Source organism: Typha angustifolia, chromosome 3 (assembly GCF_048772165.1).
Source record: "Typha angustifolia cultivar Huaian chromosome 3, ASM4877216v1, whole genome shotgun sequence".
In the NCBI taxonomy this organism is placed as follows: Eukaryota; Viridiplantae; Streptophyta; class Magnoliopsida; order Poales; family Typhaceae; genus Typha; species Typha angustifolia.
The window spans coordinates 8,115,748-8,137,657 of record NC_133241.1 but is presented as its reverse complement, the minus strand read 5'-3'; the positions used below and the strand labels follow the sequence as shown (position 1 = coordinate 8,137,657).

General features: G+C 36.7%; 3 protein-coding genes across 3 annotated transcripts; 2 read left to right on the top strand and 1 right to left on the bottom strand.

Annotated features, from left to right (window-relative positions):
* Window positions 1-486: 486 nt before the first annotated feature.
* LOC140779939 (exocyst complex component SEC5B-like) lies at window positions 487-14,436 on the top strand. The gene is made up of 21 exons (XM_073125287.1): window positions 487-1,058; window positions 1,451-1,602; window positions 2,081-2,178; window positions 2,837-3,031; window positions 3,136-3,263; window positions 3,351-3,509; window positions 4,470-4,574; window positions 5,723-5,797; window positions 5,888-6,025; window positions 6,378-6,560; window positions 8,009-8,164; window positions 8,414-8,540; window positions 8,625-8,835; window positions 9,658-9,773; window positions 9,878-10,112; window positions 10,585-10,678; window positions 11,511-11,588; window positions 11,710-11,766; window positions 12,421-12,570; window positions 12,679-12,894; window positions 13,881-14,436. Exons 1-21 carry the CDS (start codon window positions 642-644, stop codon window positions 14,097-14,099), a joined length of 3,309 nt encoding a protein of 1,102 aa, XP_072981388.1. The 5' UTR covers window positions 487-641; the 3' UTR covers window positions 14,100-14,436.
* Window positions 14,437-16,616: 2,180 nt separating this feature from the next.
* LOC140780206 (uncharacterized) lies at window positions 16,617-18,299 on the top strand. Its single transcript, XM_073125614.1, has one exon. The coding sequence runs from the start codon at window positions 16,617-16,619 to the stop codon at window positions 17,964-17,966; it is 1,350 nt and encodes a 449-aa protein (XP_072981715.1). The 3' UTR covers window positions 17,967-18,299.
* A 151-nt stretch (window positions 18,300-18,450) lies between these two features.
* On the bottom strand, window positions 18,451-21,122 carry LOC140780207 (WAT1-related protein At5g64700-like). Its single transcript, XM_073125615.1, has 7 exons — window positions 20,890-21,122; window positions 20,752-20,814; window positions 20,559-20,675; window positions 19,775-20,012; window positions 19,231-19,389; window positions 18,989-19,137; window positions 18,451-18,773 (listed from the first exon to the last, which is right to left on the bottom strand). The coding sequence occupies exons 1-7, from the start codon at window positions 21,117-21,119 to the stop codon at window positions 18,647-18,649; spliced, it is 1,083 nt and encodes a 360-aa protein (XP_072981716.1). The 5' UTR covers window positions 21,120-21,122; the 3' UTR covers window positions 18,451-18,646.
* Between the last annotated feature and the right edge of the window lie 788 nt (window positions 21,123-21,910).

The following is a 21,910-nucleotide window of genomic DNA, read 5'->3' as shown; positions in this document are numbered from 1 at the left end:
CCAGTAAAATCATGCAAATAATTGATGTAATCAAACCTATATATTAGTTAAAAAAACAGCCAAATAATGGAATAAAATTGCAATCGTATTGCTTCTGTAGATATATATATATATATATAATTTAATTTTTCAAATTATTTAGAACTATAAATATTCTACATAAATAGCAAGTCCATGAAAAGATGACTCAGTGATCGAACCAGGTTATTAACCTACTGGCGACTCAATCTCTAATCGGATGAAACTGATTGAATGACTGAGTGACTCAATCCCTAATCAGATGCGGTCCAGTTCTGGTAACTCTAGTAATAATTGAAGAGAAACAAAATTTTCACAGCAGAAAATTACACGCTTATCATTTACGGCTGCCATCCGCATTAGCATTATGGAGGTGACGGTAAGTACGGTACGGATAGGTGATCTATGACTCCGTTCATTTTATGTTGTTGGTGAGACCGGTCATCTAACTGCACTGACCGCAAGGCCGGGGCGAAATAACCCAACCGAGATATAAAGCGGAGTTCTGGACCCCTCGCCTTCCATCTCCTCTCCTCCCTCATTTATCGAAATCCATCTCCAGATCTGAGACTAAGACACCCCAAGGTTGATAGCGGAGGAAGAAGAAGACGGAATAAGAGATCATGGCGAGCGATAGCGACGAGGACGAGCTCCTCCAGATCGCTTTAAGGGAGCAAGCTGAACGCGATCTCAGCTATCAGAAGCAACCGAAGGCCTCGAGGCCGGTCGTCAACCTCGTGCAACCCCCTCCTCCTCCGCCCTTCGTGACCAAGAACCAGCGTAACCCTAACCCTAATCCCAGGTCCAATCTCGCTCCCACCAATAAGAGGAATCCGATTAGGGGTAGCGTAGAGGACGACGACGACTCTGAGGTCGAATTGTTGAGCATTTCATCCGGGGATGAGGATTCGTCCAAGGATCTCGGGCCTCCGCAGATTAATCGGGCCCGAAAAGGGGATCGGAGGTCGTCGAGGGATGATGGTGATCTTGGATGGGACGGGGATGAGCCGGGGAGCTGGAAGAAGGTTGACGAAGCAGAGGTAATTCCTTATTCGTCATGGTAATTTGTTTCGTTTTTAGCCACAATTTTTCTAGTTTTTTAAACTATTCCAAGTAGGTAGATTTTTGTCAACTTCATTTCTATTTCATTGTCTTCCGAACTATAGTTGTCTAGATTCTATAGCATGTATTCACAAGTATGAACCTTTGTTACATACAAGAAATCACTTCTATTACTTCTCTGGTCCTCTTTCTGTGTTTTTTTAAAAATTATTTATAAATAAATTTCTTACTATCTAGCTATTTCGTCATTTATCTAGGAGCTTTTTAAGAGAATGAATTTTCATACATAATTGTGGGACATTTGTTGTGCTATTTTGGTGGAGCTTACTTCAGTATAAATGATCTATTTCTGTATCCCATTCCCATCCAGCTTGCTCGTAGAGTTCGAGAAATGCGCGAGACAAAGGCAGCACCTGATGCTCAAGTCCTTGAGCAAAAAGCGGCAGCTCTGGGTCGAAAGGGGCTGACCAATCTACAATCCTTACCAAGGGGAGTGGAAGTATTAGATCCACTAGGGCTAGGGTAATAATCTAGAACTGTTAACCTCTTTCTTTTTACCTGTCATATACATGGATCTTGTCATTAATGCTTTCTCTAAAATTTGTTTGGGATATAGTTTCTCTTGCCCAATATTGCTTTTCTTGTCCAATTGCCTTTTTCTTTTGTTGGCAGCTGCATATTTTTTCCCTCTATTTGAATATTCAACTCTTGTAGTTCTGATTTGTATTGCATTTATCCCATTTTGTCCAGTGGCAAAGAGGTTAATCCACAAATATATGTTTTGAACTGGAATTATTTTGATGCTCTGACCTTCTGTTTGAGTTCTATACCATATTTTTTTTGACAATAGAAGGTGGGATAACATATTTTCTTCCTTCAGAGGCAGTTGTCATCATTGATGTAAAGTTGTTTGTGATGAATATATCACATAGTTTGTGTTAAAAATTGAATGATTCAACTACTCTCCTTTCTTTGTTTTAATAATCTCATTTTCTAGCAGGGTAATAGATAACAAATCCTTGAGACTAATTACTGAAGCTTCAGTGAGCTCTCCAATTACACGAGAAAAATCTGATATCCTGGATCCCAGTACTCGAGGTATATTTGATCAGTATTATATGCTTTCTTTCTTGTAGTTTCTAAAACTGAGATTTGTTGTTATCATTCAGCATGATGGTTTCATTGAACAAACCGCCATTGACCGACCTTTATCTCTGTTTTAGAGAGAAACATATAAAGGTGCATTTAGCTACAATTAGGGAATAAGGGAGGGCTAATTTGCAAATATTCCTCTCTTATGCAACAATCAAACAAGTCAACAACCAAACAAGTCCTTAACATGAAATTCTTTTGGATGTTTTGGCTACAAACGGATTTTAATGGAGGTGTAGGATGCCTTCAGTTTTAAACTCCTCATTTGTCTTTTTTCCCATCTTTTACCAAGAGAAAATCAATTTCTTTATGATTTCTGAGTTTTTGTTGTCATTTCTCTTCCAGGATATCATTCTATTTACTTGGAGGTTTTGAAATGACATTTTGTAACTTTATCTCAATATTACTTGTAATTAGGTATTAAATATGCTAATATGATTAGAGACCTCGCAATAAGCAGAAGATACGCATTGTGATCTGATAGTCTTTCTTTTAACAGAAAATGTTATATTATTTATTTATGGGCTGTTTTACTTTTAGTTATTCAATTTCACTCTTGTGCTGTTGTCTAGATTAACATAGGTTCTTATATATACTTTTGCAGAAAAAGTAATGTATTCTTCCGCGGATTTTGATCCCAAGGTTTTTCTTTCACGTGTCCACCAAGAGACTAGTGCTGCAGACTTAGAATCAGGCGCCCTTACCTTGAAAGCTGATCTAAAGGGAAGGACTCAGCAGAAAAAGCAGCTAGTGAAAGAGAATTTTGATTGCTTTGTCTCTTGCAAAACCACGATTGATGGTATCTAATAGCTGATAGGAATTTATATGTTTGCTGGATATATTTTCGTGCCTTCTGTTTCTATGTTTCTTGACTGCACATATAATTAGTGATGCTGTCTGCAGATATTGAGTCGAAGTTGAGGCAAATAGAGGAAGATCCTGAAGGTGCAGGGACTGCTCACTTGCATGATGTCACAGAAAAAATCAGTGCTGTGGCAAACCGCGCCTTTCAACCTCTGTTTGAGCGGCAGGTTGAGGACCTAATGTTTAGCTCTTTGTATACCTGAAGTTTGTAGTTCATTTATGGCTGCTTGAGTGTATTAAACTTGATGAATCAGATTCAAGCTGAGAAGATCAGATCAGTTCAAGGAATGCTTCAAAGGTTTCGAACATTATTCAATCTGCCAAGTGCAATTCGTGGAAATATCAGCAAAGGCGAATATGATCTAGCTGTTAGAGAATACCGAAAAGCAAAGTCAATTGTTCTTCCGTCTCATGTATGTTAATATTTTCTTTGAATATTTTAGTTCTAGCTACAGTACTATGCTTGTTGAGGTCTTGCATGGTAATTTGATAGCTTTTGGAATTTTGTGTCTGACATTTCAATGTAATTGATATTTAAGGCCAATGGTTATGCACATAAACTTAAAATTACGATTCACATACAGTAAAATCTAATTCTGGAAGCGTTTGAGTCTCTTCTAATGAAGGTCTGACTTAGCCACACACGATATATGATAATAGAATATACTAAGATCTGTATCTTTTCCAGCTCCTTCTTTTTTAATCTTTGCTCAATTTATCTGTTTCTTGGCTGAAGTACTAAATTTGCCTGATTTCTTGTGGTATTGTATTCCTCTTAGGCATAAGTGGGAGGAAGGGATAGTCATAACATCGTTCTAGTACTTACATTTTGCTGTTAAGAGGATGGAAAAAACTACAAAAGTTTAGTTAGGAATGCATGATGCTTTGTTGTCATCATCAATAAGCATGACAAAAAACTGGGTCTATAGCAAGGTTATACTGATTACAACATTTCAAAGTATTAGATATTTAGATCTTGATAATGTCTGTTTAGAAAATATATTTACTAACAAAAGATCTAAAAATACTGCCAGATTTTGTCGAAACTCAAGAATGAAGCCTTTTGTATTTCAAAAAGATCTATCCTCTCAAGCATGATGTAATTTTTGTATTTGGGTTTCTCTTCTTCAGGTGTGATTTGTTTATTTCATTCCTTTTGGAATTCAGGAAATGATGTACAATGTTGTGGAGTAATAGCTGAAGTCAATATTTGATCATATAACCTTCCATTGATTTTAGTTTTTCATTAGTAAATTTTTGATCTTATGCTTTACAGCATTCTTGCATTCTGATTGGAACAAGTGTGCTCATTATCCAAAAATCTTGTTCCAATATGTACTCAGTTTAACCACATTGTGTCAAACCACTTGTAGGTGGGAATATTGAAACGCGTTCTTGAGGAGGTGGAAAAAGTGATGCAGGAGTTTAGGGGCATGCTTTATAAATCAATGGAGGATCCACAGCTTGACTTAGCGGATGTAAGTTAATTCTTCCATTCTACTTTCATAAGAGCAATATATTCAACATGAAATGAGACCATGAGGCCGTTTAATTTATGCTCATTTAATAAAAGTCAAGTCTCAAGATGCAATGATGCCATATAAACACTAGCTTTAAAAATCTGAGTTGCATTCCTTAGAGCCAAGGATTTGGTCTAATCTATGTATTACCTATCACTAGAAAAAGGATGCAATCTTTCAGAATGAGAAATTTTTGTACGTAAAAAAGATGATTAATTATGGCCATTTTCTCATTTTGTCTAATTCTTACTTTTCTTTTTTTGACCTTTTTATATGTCCCTCTCTCAATTTAATGTGGAATCAGTTTCAGATCTTTTATGTCCGTTTGTTTGCCAAACAAAGATCAGGTAATTGGGAAGAAATATTTTTGCGACTTTTCTTAATAGCTTTGCCCCTCGCCATTGACTTCATCATCGAGCTTATCGTCGCTTGAGCTCGTACCCTTGTCGGGTGCCCTAGCCACCCTCTGTGTGTGTGTGTGTGTATCTTCCTCCCTCCCTTGGGCTAGGACACCAGACTGGGGTGCGAGTGGCAACGACGACGACGGCAAATGTGAGTAGTCTCTTATCTTTTTCTCTCATTCTCTTACGGTGTGGATGGCAAGTGCTGCAGCATGTGTCTTGCCGGCCGGTTGTCGGCACGTTCCGTGCCTATGGCACGGCCATCGTTGGTCAAAAGCATAGGGGATATCAAAATGGCTAGAGTCTTATCAAATGTTTATGGAGGAAACAACACAATGGAGTTTTGGCTAGTTAACAATTAAAACAGTCGTATACTAGGCTTGCCCACTGCTATGTCATGGCTCCATAGTGCTTCCTCGAGTTAAGGATATGCTACAATTTCTAGGGTAATCTGACATTAATTAATCTTTTCCATCTTATTATTGTAGCATAGACAAACAACAGTCATTATCTTGTCTTAGTTTTTCGTGTGTTTTCTTGATCAGGGTATTGTGAAAGGAATTGTTTTAACAACTAATCCAAGTATCTATGTCCTTTTCACTATATTTCATGCTTGCTTATTCTTTACCCCTCATCCTCTCATGATCTACATGTTGAGGTTTTTATAAAAGCATACATTTAACTAGTATCTTGTGCTTCTTTCAGCTTGAGAACATTGTTAGGCTGCTATTAGAGTTGGAGCCTGATTCAGATCCTGTTTGGCGTTATCTCAATATCCAGGTATGTTTCCAAGAACTGCTCAAATTGCATGTATCCCAAGGTAACATTGATTTAGAGTGCAAAGGTATTATATCTTCATATTTTCATCAGAATCGCAGGATTCGAGGTTTGTTTGAAAAGTGCACCTTGGATCATGAGGCACGGATGGAAGTGCTGCAAAACCAGATCAGAGAGAAAGTGCAGTCTGATGCAAGATGGAGGCAACTCCAGAAAGATTCAAATAGATCGGTAAATGCTTTAGCATTGTGGTGTCAACATTCTAGTGAGTTAATTGTCGCAACTACAAATGTTTGATATGTCGATTTGGCCAGTAAGAGTACTGTGTAGTGATTTATTATTCTTTTCAAAGATATTGTTAAATCAATATGGTGATTACTACTAAAGGAAGAAAAGAGGTTTGTGAATTGTTAGTCTAAGCATGAAAATGCATGATTGATTAACATTTACATAATGATGGAAAATATTTCACTTTTGCACATTAAATTTATATAATAAGCAAAAGTAAGGTGGTTTCTATTGTTCTTTCTGCTACGCCATTACAATATGTTGACATGCTGAGTGTGCTTTGTATTTTATCCAGTTAGAAGTTGATTCGTCCTTAGGTGAAGTTCTTGAAGTGGATTCACAACCTGAAAATTTCATGGTTGAGGAAGTGGATGCATTAAGAGGAAGCTATATACGCAGGTTAACAGCTGTACTTATCCAGTATATACCAGCATTCTGGAGATTAGCTTTATCAGTGTTCAGTGGAAAGTTTGCAAAGGTATGACTTTTCCAGAATTAGCGAAAGTGATATGTTGCTTTTGTGAATTGGTTTGGGGGAAAGTAATTGTGAAAACCACAACCTGCTGACTAATACTGGATGACCTTTTCCTTCTTCCTCCTGCTTTTAATTGGCAAGCTGGGATAGTTTAGTTTCATCAATGTAAATGTTGAGATGCACAATTGGAAGCTTAATCTTATTAATTGATTAATTTACACGGAGCAATTACAAATGTATTTGAGGATTAGATGATTAATATCTAGTACTTCTTCAAGATGAAGTAGGTCATCTATTCATCCTCTTTTGAGAAATTTTTTATAGAACTTTATTGTTGGCATCATTTGATTGTTTTTTCTTTTTTCCATTTTATTGAAATGGCTCTGAATGTTCCTTATGACTATGAGATGGATGCCACAAATGGATAAAACAAAAAATCACCTAGGTCATTTTATTTTCATATTCTGATATCATCAGTATGCATTTTCTATAGGTTTATTTGGAAAGCAACATCTATTCTATTAAATTTTGCATTTGTGAGAATTCCTGACGTTGATATTACTTGCAAATTTGAAACCTGTACATATTGTTTAAAGGAACTAGAAATATATTGGAGGGATATGGAATATCATTCAGATCTAGCATCTTTTAAGCTTCTTGCCAAATAGAGATCTGTCAATATTTTTTGTGGTCCTACAGTAGAAGAGATCTTTCATTACTCCCCTTATACCCAAAGGCAACTTAACCTGCTATTTGAATCTACCATATGCAATCCCATATGTGTCAATCCAATTTCTCTTCTATTCTTGTCATTTTTTACTAATTAACAATATCTCAGCCTATTGTTTGGATGAGAATGGACCAAGCCTTTTTCTTTTCCTTTTGTGAATTGACATGGCAACTTCTCGTATGTTTCTACAATTTATTCTTTCCAATCAGTTTAGTGCTGAATCCTTGTGGAAGGTGGAAGGTTTTTCATAAGGCTTAAATTCTCTCTAGAAGATATCAAAGAGGGAGGCCAAATTCAGAGAGTTCTCAAGGAATAAATTTTTGGCAGTGAAATCACCACAGTCCATGACCAAATTTGTTGTGCTCCTTAATTCCTCCGGTTCACAATTTTTACTCGATAGAACCCAAGGGCTTTTAAAAGTTCTGATGCTCATTCCATCATTCTGTGTTATGCTAGTTACGAAAGGATATTGACTAATGCGCTCTTCAAATATCACCTGCTTAATTAATTTGTGTTCATGTATGGAGAAAAGGACCATATTCAGTGACATACCTATAACAGAACTTTGTGAATCATAATGTAGGACAACTTTAACTGTATAGTGCGTCTGATATACTGAAAAGTGAAAAGAAGATTCAAATTCAATTGCTTACTGGTATAAATCTATCTTAAGTCACTTCTCTCTTTTTTAAGTATCTCTGAGAATTTCTAGTTTTTGCAGGCCACTACTGGAAATGTGCTCCTTGATTCTGAAACAAATGCAAAACCCTCTGCAAATAAGAATGAGGATAAAGTTGGTGAAGTGAGATACTCGAGTCATTCTCTTGAAGAAGTTGCAAATATGGTTCATGGTACTATATCTGCATACCAGGTCAAGGTATAGGAAGAACTTTTTTATTAGCTCACTTTACTGTTAGATGTTCTCAATGTAACCTCTTTATTTTTCATTTCTATTTTAAGCAAGTGTTTGTTTTTTTTCTCGCCACTTTAAGATGCTCCCTTCCTAGTCTAGTAACTGTTCTACACTATTATTCTGAAACTGCTTTAGCATTGAATTCCTGGGAAGATATTAATATTAAATATTCCTAGGAAGATATTGATGCTGAAGTTTCTACCCCAATGACAGGTCCAGAATACATTTCGTGATTTTGAAGAACTGAACATTCTTGGCCCATACATGAGTAATGCTATAAGAGAAATAGCTAAAGCATGTCATGCTTTTGAAGGAAAAGATTCTGCTCCTCCAACTGCTGGTACTTGTTACTATCTCATAAAAGCTTGAGTGATGCACAAAGCAAGTTCTGTTATATATTTAATTTACTTTATGATTTTATCAGTTAAAACTTTGAGCAACCTTCACTTTGAAGTGACAAAGTTTTACATACTACGCCTTTGCTCATGGATGCGAGCAACAACGAAGGAAATAACCAAAGATGAAATGTGGATTACTTTGTCCACTCTAGAGAGGAACAAGTCGCCATATGCAATTTCTTACTTGCCCTTGGCATTTCGAGAAATGACAATTTCAGCTATGGATCGGATTGATCTGTAAGTCCATGCTTCTTTTCCTGGGGCTTCATATTCTACCTAGCTTCATATTCTACCTATCTTTTCTTTTCTTATTTCGGCTTCATTAAATGTCCAACTCCTTTATATTTTGTCACCTATTCGTAAATTGTTGCAGTGCCACCTGTCTTTTGAAGCTAATATCTTGCACTACTATAGTATCTTGCTCAGGGATGCCTCCTCATGTTCTGTTGTCATTTTTCAAAGGGAACAGTAAACTTGACAAAGAAAAGGAGGCAGGACAACCTTTGGTGTTAGTTGTGTAATATGTCCAATGAACTTGACTATATCATCTCCCACAAGAACCACCTAACACTGGTATATGATAGGAACTTGGTTTTACTCCACATCTTCATGATTTAAAAACATTACGTAATTTCAAGAGAAAGCTTCGTAACATCACTACCCTGAAAGGATCCTATATTTCATGTCTAGGCTGTATGATGATTTAGTATTAAATTATATCTATTTGAGGAATATGTGTTGCAACTTGCACGTGCCGATCATTTAACGGTTTATCTTGTCTTTTAAATTTTAATTTTTTTATTTTAAATGATATATAGTTCATTATAGTTAATGAATGATCTATTCAATCTATTTGTAAATAAAAATTATGCTTGAAATTTTGACTTAAAGTTTAAACTATTTCCAGTCTACTATTCTTATTAGAAGTCAATATAACACATGTTCCAGAAAGAGTGCTGATTGATACATCTTTTGGACTGAAGAAAAAGAACGCATCACTTAATTCTTTGACTTCTAAATTTCTTTCTTATATTTAAGGTTCTTCTGTCTTTGTTTTAGTATGATTCAGGATCTGAGGAGTGAAGCGACTAAGTCGTTTGATATTCCTGAACAATTTCATGAAATTCAAGAATCAGTTAGACTTGCATTTCTCAACTGTTTCCTGGACTTTGCAGGTAAAGCTGGAATGGTAATCTAACAGCTGATTGACTATGTTCTCTTGCATAAGATTTGTGATCATTATCATAAACATTGTTTTCAATCTGTGCAAGTGAATCAGGTTATCTTGAGCGGTTTGGAGGTGGTCTATCTCAGACTAGATCAAACAAAGAGAATAACCGCTTACAGAATGGATATACAAATGGTGTTGATGGAGAGCTATCTTCTCTCCCAGGAGGTTCTGCTGTTGATTCACATAAAAAGTTATTAATCGTTCTAAGTAACATTGGGTTCTGCAAAAATGAGCTTTCACATGGGTTGTACGACAAGTACAAGCATATATGGCTGCAGTACAGGTATGCTACATGTATATTTGTCTTTCATTAACATAAATTTCCTGTGACTATTGATTCTTCTCAAATTTTTTCCTTGCTAAAAGCCTTAAACATTAGGTTGCCATTCATTCTGTAAATTTTTCTAAACTCCCCTATGAGCTGACACATCTGTTTTGAAGATGTGCCTGCTCAGTTTAGGGAATGTGTGGAGGGGAGGGGGACAAGGAGTCGAGGAATGAACCCTTTTGCATAATATTATAAATTGGAGAATGAACATTGTTTTCTCAAAAACATTCAAAGTTTGACTGGCTAATCAGGTCATATATATTGAATATCGTGGGCTTTAAGGGAGAAAGAAATATTGTACTGAATTACTTATTGCAACTTTGTCAAATGGTCTATTTTCCTTTGATTCAAAACTCCTCTTGTTGCAATGTTGCTTTCCAGTATGTCACCTCATCATTTCTCTGTTTTACACTTTTCCCTGTTGCAGGGATAATGATGAACAGAAGTCTGATATAAGAGACTTGGTGACATCTTTTTCAGCTCTAGAAGAGAAAGTTCTTGAACAATACACCTACTCAAAGGTATGAGAGATGAACATCCATGAAATATATGATAGTGAAGTTCAAATATGTTAATCTTTTTATTTTTGGGGGGGAACATGCTTTGGTCTTGTTGCGCCATGCTATGAAGTATGAATCAAATTTTAGAGATTGTTCCACTAAAGTTACTGTTGCATTATGAAATATACATACATTTGCTTATTTATATAAGCTGTAGTGTCTTGGAGAACAAAAATTAAGTGAAATTTTGAACTTCATAATTCTGCAGTTATATTTACTTGCAACATGATAATCTGTTTGTTGGTCCCTATTCTAAAATTCTTCAGTTACCTTCTTATTTGGAATCTGGTAACTGAAGGATGAATTATTCAACAGCATGTCATTGTGTAGCTTTCAGAAATGCATTGAAAGGTGGAAGGTGCAACCGAAAAATTTCACGTCTTGTTGTCACAGTACTTCTCAAATGAAAACAAGCATTTCCACATGACACTCTAATTGTAATTTTGTGATGGGCACCTGTGTGTACATGACTTTTAGGGAGGTCAAAGCATGATCCTCTGAGTCTGAGAGTTGAAAATACTTTGTTGCTTTGTTTTCTGTTTCATATCCTTTATAAGCTAGAGATTTGAATAATGTTGCAAGAACTATACTGTTTTTTATTGAGCCTACAATATTGGTGTTGCAGAATTGCTTAGTGGTTACTATATTTACAATGTTGTGCATAGAACTCTTTGAATGTTGTGCCTTGGGCTTTTCCATGACTTTCTTATTGGAAATTATATATTCTTTTTCAAATATTTTAATGTTATTGGCTTTCTGTACTCTTAGCTGACACAGTGTTCTCTGCTTCTAGTCAAATTTGATAAGGAACGCTGCTTTGAACTATCTGCTGGATTCTGGGATCCAGTGGGGAGGAGCACCTGCAGTGAAGGTAAAAGAGTTTAAAAACAGGAAAGATTGTAAGGATATGGTAGATGGCTTTTTGATGAACCGGTACTTGCTTAAGAAAAGTTGTTTCATTTCAGTAATAACATTGGTGCTCTTTTTTGTAGGGTATCCGAGATGCAACTATTGATTTACTGCACATTATAGTAGCTGTGCACGCAGAGGTTTGTTAATGGTCTTCATGTGCTCTAACAATCTCTTATTTTGATATATATGATTTCAAGATTTCCAACAGTTCCAAAGTGGTTCATATTTGAGAATAGGTTTGTTAGGCCAGAGTAGTGAGCTGCTTATTCTGCTGACAGGATGCTCTTGAATCTTGATTGTCGAGTCATATTACATGGTTTTGACTCTTAATTGTTCTTGGTTTTGCACTTGCTTTTCTCCGCTAGCTGAAATTTCTTGATTGTATTGTAAGAGGGTAATGCTGCACGACGTGTTACTTATCTCTGGCTTGTCATTTACACCTTTTGATTTAGTTCAAAATGGTTGGTAATCTGTGACTAATGATTTTTAAACTTATGTTCATAATTTCTATGTGATTGTTCATTGTTGACTTCAGTGTGGAATCTGTGGATAATACCAAAATAATTGGGTTTAGAAGCTCACAGTTGTTTAATCTCATTTTGGTAGTCTGTCTACTAATTCTTGCTTTCTTTTCTTTGTGAACAATGTCTTTTCCATGACTTGTCTTCTTTCTTATGTTTGCACCAAGTCTAATACTTATTTGAGGACTCTAAAATGGCACATGAAGCTGTTACAATCTTGATCATCACCTCAGTTTGAACATCTCTAAGCACGATACTTTCTTGTTGCAGGTCTACTCTGGTGCTAAGCCTTTGCTGGAGAAGACAATGGGAATTCTTGTAGAAGGCCTGATTGACACTTTTCTTAGCCTTTTCCATGAAAACAAAACCAAGGATCTGAGATTGCTGGACACTAATGGTTTCTGTCAGCTTATGCTCGAGGTGTGCACCCTCAATACTCTTTTCACTATGATTGTTTGCTTGATATAAAACTCAGTGATGATTTGCCCAATAATCAGTTTTGAGATTGATCTTTTGTCCACCTTGCAGCTTGAATATTTTGAAACAGTTTTGCACACATATTTCTCAGCCGATGCACATGAAGCTTTGAAGTCTTTGCAAGGACTTTTGTTAGAAAAGGCCTGTGAGAGTACAACAGAATTGGCTGAGAATCCAGGGCACCGTAGGCGAGCAACTCGTGGCAGTGAAGATGCTATGACAGATGATAGGCATCAAGGATCATCTATTTCACCAGATGATTTGCTTGTAAGATCTTTTCTAGTCATGAAGTCACTTAAACAATTTTTATTATCTACAACACTTAAAAGATTTAGAAAGTTCCTTAAGATTACAAATGCTCTATATTCTGGTTTGATGGTTGATCATTCAAAATTTCAAAGTGCAAGCTCCTTGAAAGGGAGGAGAGGACCAAACTTTTTCCAACTTTTAGTTGTCTGGGATGTTTTGTGATACAAATGGAGGTCTAACCACTCCATTCTAGTTCACTTATCGTAGGAAACTAGCTGGCTGTTCGAACGGCCTCCATGTTTCGCCTGCTCGTTCCAACAGTCCCACGATGGTTTTTTCTGAGAGTAAAACTCTTCAAGATGTTTGAATGCCCCTTCTTGGCATTCAAACGCCTGGTGGCTAAAGAGCTCACCTATATCAATTATTTTTATGAGTTAGGACTTGTTTTGATATGTTTTCTTTTCTTTATCAAGTGATTAATCTGATTGGGAGACTATTCATAGACTGTTTTACTTGAGTTTGACAATTAATAAAGTATTTTCTTCTTTTTTACTCTTCTCTCAAGTCTAGCCAGGGGGCTAGGGTTTGTGACTTCTTCTTTCATTAAACTACTGTAGTATTACTTGATAGGGACCAGTGGGTCAGAACCTATAATTTTGTGACTTTTTCTATGTTATGTTTTCCATGGGATGGTTGTGGTTGTTGACATCCAGCATTATATTATGTATAGACAGCTTTTGATTGCTTCATCAAAATCGAAGTTGCTTGCTGGTGGATAACCTATAGATTTAGCTGTAGGATTTTGATATATGTATGTGGCCATAGCATCTTTCTGCTGCCCAAGGTTCCTTCATAATTGTGTGCTTGTACTGTTGTGCACTAGAGTTCTTCGATAGCTGATGCTGAGTTGCACACATTACTTTATTTATGTAAGCTATTTCATTTTTCTTGGATCTTGTGATGCATGTGTGCATTATAATTGATCATCAGTGATATTTTTCCAGGCACTTACACAGCAATATAGCAACGATTTGCTTGAGGGGGAGTTGGAAAGAACTCGCTTGAACATAGCATGTTTCATGGAATCGTCACTTCAGCCAACTTCTGTACCTGTGGTGTCGAAACCTGTGTACTCTTCAATCCAGGGTCCTGTTTCCTCCCCAAGCTTCAGGAGGCAGCAGACTTCTGTTAGTTCTCCAGCAATATCTCGAAGACGCCGATGATTTGATGGGACTAGAAAAGAGTTTGGCCATCTTCATGCTTCTGTTATTATTATTGTTACTATTTTTATTTTTCTTTTGGCTTCTTTTGATGGTGTAGTTGTAACTGTTGTTTTGTTGTCCTGTATATTCAGTGAATTTTGGGCGATTCTTTGGGTGGTGTAAGATGTTCATTTGGTTGAGCAGTGCTCACATCAGCCTTTTACTTGTATATTTTTTGTGATGTAAAATCCAGTGTTGTTAAATTTGGAATATCTTTTAGATCTTGGGGAACATCTCTCTGTAGTTGTACTTGCTCACAGTTATGGAGAACATAAATCATTTCCGTAACAGTTTGCTATCGTTTGGCAGCAAAGTTGCGTTATTTGTACTCTCATCTGGCTCTCATACCGTGGTAGTCACTACAAAACGATAGTGTAAGACGTGCGTAAATAATTGTTTAAGAGTAAACGAAAAGCACAGCTGTGTGTTGAGATGTCAAAGGATGCAACTTATATCTCACCTGGCGAGCTCTAAGATATCCTTGTATTTTTTTGAGAAGATGTGAGATATATTTCTTCTAGAGCTTGCAAGTCCCAAATTGCCCTTTCCAGTCGGATTTTCGTACTGGTTTGGTGCTCATTTTGGGCCCTCACCTTTATTTGTTTATTTTTCCTTTTCTTTCGGTTTTTTTTATCACATATTCCCACTCATCAAAGAGCCAAAAGAAGCTCTACAACTATGGAGGTAAATAAATGTTCCTTTCTATTTCTTTAAAGAAATTGCTGTGCATAAAATCCCACTAATATTGACAGATAACTGTCGTCATTGCGTCAAATCAGTAATCACATTATTAGGCTCCATATTTTTTTAAGCCAAATCGTTAATCAACTTGCTTCTTCATCTAACCATTGGACTCTAGTGGGCCTTATCGATCCTTTTCACGTCTTCAATCAATCTAGCATCACTAGTATAACCTACATTAATTCAAGTACAAATCAAATAAGGCCCACATAGCTCAAGTGTTCATTTTTTTAAGCACAAGGCTCGTACTGTTGAGTTCAATTTAAGAGCTCAATAAGTGAGAACATTACCTCTATCCTGATTGCAACGGTATCAAGCATTCTAGCCGTTTGGATAATTTTGTTATAGAGGTAGAAATGAATCGCCAGCAAACACATTTTTAAGGGATTAAGTTATCTCGCAACTTCGCTAAGTATTTGCCAACTTACTTTTATAAAGAATCAGCTAGTTGTTGATCTTACGAATCTTTAGTTTTAGTTAAAAATTATGATGCCGACTTAGTTGATGATGCTATTGCCTCTTAAATAATTGAACAGATGACATCACGCTCTAGCTGGGAGCCTCTAGTTCTTACAAGTTGGGCATTTGTGTAAGACTTGTGGGTGTCTAGCTTTATAATATTTCTTCTTTTCTGCTCTCTTATAGTGTGATGGCAATACCTATTATACAATTCCCTCTACAACATAATCGAATTTATCTCTGAGAGATGTAACAAAGTAGGTCAGGTGATTCAATATAATAATATATTTATAGGCCTCCAATGTGGAATATTTTTCTAAGATCTTTTCTCTTTCCTTAAAACTTTATATGGAGTCAGGCAAAAAAAACTTGCTTTTGTTCGTCATCAAATTGTTTACCTGATTGGTCGCGTGGCCCCAAAAATTATGCCAGCAAAATGGGTCCAAACAAACATCTCATCTCAATCTCATACATTGAACCGAATCCCTCCAGCCCCTAAATAAAAATCCCTCCTTTTTCTTTCGGCCGCTAAAGGACGCCAAAACTGGAAGACTGGAAGTGTTACGCGGGATCCCGGATCTCAACCTTACACCAAACTCTTGCCCTTAATCCCCAAATCCCCACTTGGGTTTCGTTCTAATTGCGAAGGTTTGACTCCGGATTCCAGCCCAGATAAGTTTATTTTCCCGTTCGGGTAGGAGTCATCTTTAATTTGTTTACTGTTTTGGAGGTGGGTTCAGATTTTTGTGAAGAAATCTGCAGTTGGAGTAGGAAAATCTCTTTTGAATGTTTGCTGCCGAGCTTGATCATAGTGTGCTTGTTGTGTGGTATGGTAGTTTTGCTCTCATTTTGCATAAATTTGGAATCTTCGTCTGGTTCTTTCTTCCGTGATGCCATATCCGAGTAGGATTTGATCTAAGCTTCAAGATCTGTTCTAAGAGTAGTCGGGAACCAGTAGGAGCTTCAGAAATGCAAAACCTTTACTTAGTTTCTTTAAATTGCTGAATGAATTATTTGAGAGGGCTTGAACCAATGCAGTTTGTCAATATATCAGCTGTTAGCAGGGCTGGATGGTCCATTTGCTGTAACAGGTTTTCTTGTTTCTGATTTTGTGGTGTATCTCGGTGGAAGATCACCGCTAATTAAGTTTCAATGAAACAGGGGCTGTGGCCTGATTAGTCAAAAAAAAAAAGTTTGTCAATATATCTATAGTGAGATCTTAAGAGGAAGAAGAAGTAATTGATAGTTTTGGTACCTAAATTTGTTCGGGGACATCAGATGGAGGGAAATATACCAACTGGAAGCATGATCCCAGGGGCTTCATATGGTGCCCTGGACTTGCAAGGATCCATGCACATGCATCTCCCCCATCCATCACACCCACACTTTCACCAACCCCAGCAGCAAGTAAGCCATTCCCAGCACCACCAGGGCTCGATGGTTCATCCACCGATGCATGATACTTTCCCATTGTCGATGAATCACATGCATGAATGCGATCAGCATCCACCAGTTCCTTTCGTGGACTACAACAAAGGAGAGCGTGGAAAGAATTATTTGAGTGAGGAAGATGAACCGAGCCTCACAGAGGACGGCATCGACAGTCATAATGAAAAGGGGAACAAGGGCTTCCCATGGCAGCGGATGAAGTGGACTGATGGAATGGTTAGACTTTTGATAACTGCTGTTTCTTATATAGGAGAGGATGTTGCATCTGATTGTAACAGTGGAGGGAGGAGGAAGCATGCGATATTGCAGAAGAAAGGGAAGTGGAAGTCGATATCAAAAGTTATGGCTAAGAGGGGCTGTTATGTGTCGCCTCAACAATGCGAAGACAAGTTTAATGATCTCAATAAGAGATATAAGAGGCTTACGGATATTCTTGGTAGGGGCACATCGTGTAAGGTTGTGGAGAATCCAGCACTTATGGATCATATGGAACACCTTTCTGATAAGTTAAAGGATGATGTAAGGAAGATTTTGAGCTCGAAGCATCTTTTCTATGAGGAGATGTGCTCATACCATAATGGTAACCGGTTGAATTTACCAGCTGATCCAGCACTTCAGCGTTCACTGCAGTTGGCTCTTAGAAGTAGAGATGAGCATGACCCTAGGAGGGGTCTAAATGAAGATACAAATGAAGATGATCAAAGTGCTGATAGTGATGACGAGGAAGATAATGCTGAAGAGCATCATGTGTTGCACGGTGATAGGGCAGGATCATGCTTCCCGAAAAGGTTGAAGTGTGGAGGGGACCATGAAGATGCAGGTTTTGGCCACTTGACGTGTTTGCAGGACTATACGGGAAGGTCTCATACCCAGGGCATTAATGTTGATATGAACCAAGCTTTTCCAGAAGGATCTAATACCATGTTGAGGCAGAAGCAATTGGTGAGTTCTCATTTGCTTCAGCTTGAGGAGCGGCACTTGCAAATTGAAGTTCAGATAATGGAGCTAGAAAAACGTCGTTTCAAGTGGCTGCGATTCAGTAAGAAAAAGGACAGAGAACTGCAGAAGATGAGGATGGAGAATGAAAGTATAAAGCTTGGGAATGAACGATTAGCATTAGAAGTAAAGTACAAAGAATTAGAGGTTGATCTTAAAGTAAAGAAAACCAATGATGGATGATACTTTGACAGATTGTACAAATGCAAGCTTCAGAACATTCTAAGCTGTCGTCTTGAACAGAAAGTATTGTAGGATTAAGCCTCTTGTTTGTACTGTCTCACAACTGAAGGTACCTCTGTTATTGTATTGGGTATAATGTGCTCCGTTGTAAATCAGCTCTTTTTTTTCAAATTAGGCATCGAACCATCTCAGCTCAAATTCTTGTATCTGTTCCTTCTTTTCAAATTTAGCTTTATTTAGGCCAATGCTGGTACATTTCGACTTATTGTGATCCTCCTGTCAATCATCTCTCTAGCAGCATTGGTGATCACAGATCTTTTCATGTTTATTACAAGTGGACACTTGATTATATTCATACATTGAAGTGCGCAAAAATAGGGTTGGTATATAGATATGAATAAATGATGCACAGACAGTTGTGGTTATGTCGAATCGTATCAATCTCTCATGATCTATGTTTGATGTAATTCTTCTTGAGTACATATTGTTGCCTGTTAATTTGGCATTATTATTATTATCTGAAGAAGTTGCAAAACAGTTAAATCAGTTATTCTGAGCAGCTGTTCTGAATCAATGGTAACATAAACCAGCACTGGATATGCTTCTGAGCTATTGTCTATTGGACGGACGTAGGAATTTGTTTTACCTAAATCAAGTATGAATTCTGTCGCACAAAACTGTCACCCAAAAGATGCATCTCTTGATTCTTGCAGGTTCTCTGCTGGCAGTTGACTTTTAACGTAGTCTTTGTTTTTACCCCACATAACGGAGTAAAGGCCAACTGTTAGAAAAATTCCACCTAAGATACTGCATGCATGTTCAAAAGCATTAGTCCAGTTAGCCGAAACATAATATTGAAGATAATTTATCAAAAACACCTTACATTTTGCTTTGATTATCATTCAATAGATACATATTATTGTTTTTAATCTCTCAAAAGTATTCTTAAATATTAAATATCAATCTTATAAAGATATGAATGATAATAGAAGTAAAACATAAATTTTTCTAAATTTTATTACCTTCCTAAGTGAACTGCCTCCCCTAAGAAAAAAGTCTCCGCTATAATGGTAAACACCAAAGCCAATGGGAATGACAATGCGTAGAACACGGCGCCTTTCTTCTCGATGCACCAAGTCTGCAAGTAAAACGTAAGAGCTTGGACGAATCCCTGCACAAAAGAAGTCGTAAAAATTAATGGTTAATCCAAGGAGATATATATATACTTATCCATACTATTTATCCATGCAATTGATGTGCTTACAGAATACACGACTGCAATTAATCCCACGTCAAATCCCAGTTTCCACTTGGCGAAATCTCTTTCAAGCACCAATGCAGCACACAGTGACTGCAGTGCACTAAATGTACATTGCAGAGTTGTCAAAAGGAGTTTGGAAGGAAACTCTGTTAGGTATATACTCTGCACGCAGATGAACAAGTTTGAGTATTAATTAGGGTTAGTTTCAAGTAGAACCTGAACTACAGCTAATTTTTTATATAGATTTTCTTATTTATATTTTATCACACCTTGTCCTCCTCAACTATCTAATTTCTCTGATAATATTAATTTATTCTTAACTTGTCTCTTTTTTTTTTTAATTTAAAATAAAATTAAAATTATTCTTATAAGGTAGAATATTGATTTGGAAAAGAAAATCTAATTAACAACTAACTATAGTTAAGAGGGACAAAGTATCACACAAAATATTAAGAGAATATTATAAAAATAGACAATAGTTCAAAAGATCTAACTGCAAAAATTATTACAAGGACACGTCAGAAGAAGTTTTGTAGATCCACTCAACCTGTACGACAAGCCACAATGACCAACAGATGCAAGATAAGGTCATAAGCAGGGAGCCCTTGAGCCATGCGTTAGAGTGAGTGGTGGAGATGCTACTCTGGCCAAGAACATGATGATGGCTCAAAGGCTTTATCAAAGGTCCCCCATATAATGCAATGACAAAGATCCCTGCTATGCTGACAGCAATCCCAGTAGCTTTGGCTATCCCTGAAGAGCTCTTCAATTTGATCTTCTCTGTTCTTCATGTACATATACATATATATATGCAAATCAATCACCAAATACAAGGTTAGTTGCTTATGTTTTCCACAGCAAGCCTATATCAATTGTCACAGGCTAAATCAGTTGAATAGACAGCCCGCATGGTGCTTAACTTTCAGATATTAAAATTAAGCCGTGGCTTCGTTTTGGAAGCCCAGCTTTTGAAGACCAAAAGATAAAGCAAAGAGAAGAAGAAAAAAAAAAAAAAACAAGCGTCAAAGTAATGTTATTCTTTCTTTTGCCCAATTTGAAGTATAAAGGTGTACAAGCCGACTTAGAAATAAAAAGGGAGAGGGTCATGGAGGGTAGAATGAACACCTCTCACGTAATATATCTTGATAGCCCACCTAGGGGCTAGAGTTTGATATTTGATGGACCGTTTAAATTTATTGTGGTCTATCATTTTAGGATGGTTAGCCTAATTATCTATTCTATATATCGACGAGAGCTTGTTTCCTTTAAATCTACTTTATGATTAAGTTATTATCTATTAAGAAAAGAATTCTATAGAAAAGATAGCTTACCGGAAAAGTAGTGCGAAACAGAACGTCAGGACTGGTACTGAGTTTGTCAATGCTGAGGCCAGTGTTGCCGAAGTGTATTTCAGACTGGCATAAGAGAACTCTATATTTAACGTGATCCTGAAAAACGATTAAGAAGTTAGAGAAAGTGCATCAAATTAATTAGTTTGTTGGTAGAAGGGACCTTATAACATACCCAAAGAGTGCAAGTGAGAAAACCTTCCACAGTTCCGAGAATGTGAGTTTCATGAATGTTTTCCTAACACCATTAGCAAATAAAATTAGTACTAAAGATATAGCAGCTGTTAAAATAATTAAAGATGGCAGTAATCACCTTCTGAAAGCTATAGCAAATGGAAGCAACAAGATAGATCCAGCAGCTTGTCGATAGACGATGAACACAATGGTGCTCATGCCGCGGTTAAAAGCAGCTTTGGATATAATATATAATCCAGTGTACATCATCTGGTTGACAACGAGAATAACATAGCATAAGTAAAAGTTAATCTTTTCAGATCTTGAAGGTGGTGGAGGTGATGATAAGGGTAGTGAAGAAGATGTCATGATGATGTGTAGAGTAGTAGTATAGTAGTATAGTAGAGATACCTGAGCGAAGGTGCACTACTTATAGAGATATAAGAGAGATCTAACAAAAGTATGAAACGGCATCTCATAATAAATATTAAATTAAGAATCATCCACGTCAAGGCAAAGGAAGGAAACAAGAAGCAGCAAAATAGAAGACTGCCAAAATCCCTATTCAACTTGAACATGAGCTAGAATTATCAAAAATAAATATGAGGATACATAAAAGAAGAAATTAAAATAGGGAATGAAAATTAATGATCTCTCTTCTTGTTTTACTATCATATGTCCTAACTTGGTGATGCAGGAAGCATGTAATGAGCGAATGCCGGCGAATTTGAGTAAAGAGCCTTCTCAATCTTGTTGATTTTCTAATAAAAATGTTAAGAAACATTGCTGATTCAAGAGAGTGAGAACAATAGAAAACAAAGAAAACGATACTCAATATAACAATTAATATAATTTAATGTCCAAAATCTGAATACGAATTTATATATTTTCAAAACTTTTTTTAAACAAAATTTCAATGCAATTTGAGTCCCATGGACTTCATTCTATATAAAAACGCTCCTTAACAATGTTGTAAGACAATAGAACGTTATATTTATGTTCGATTCGAAGTTTTTTAACTTTTTTTTTTGCTTCTGGAATCCTGACGTCAAATATTCAACATTGGTGGGATTGATGGGAAGTGGATAAACATCAGCAAGCCCCCGCACTGAGCACGTCACTCACGGCTGTCGATCTATTTTGAAGCTACTGTAGTCGTT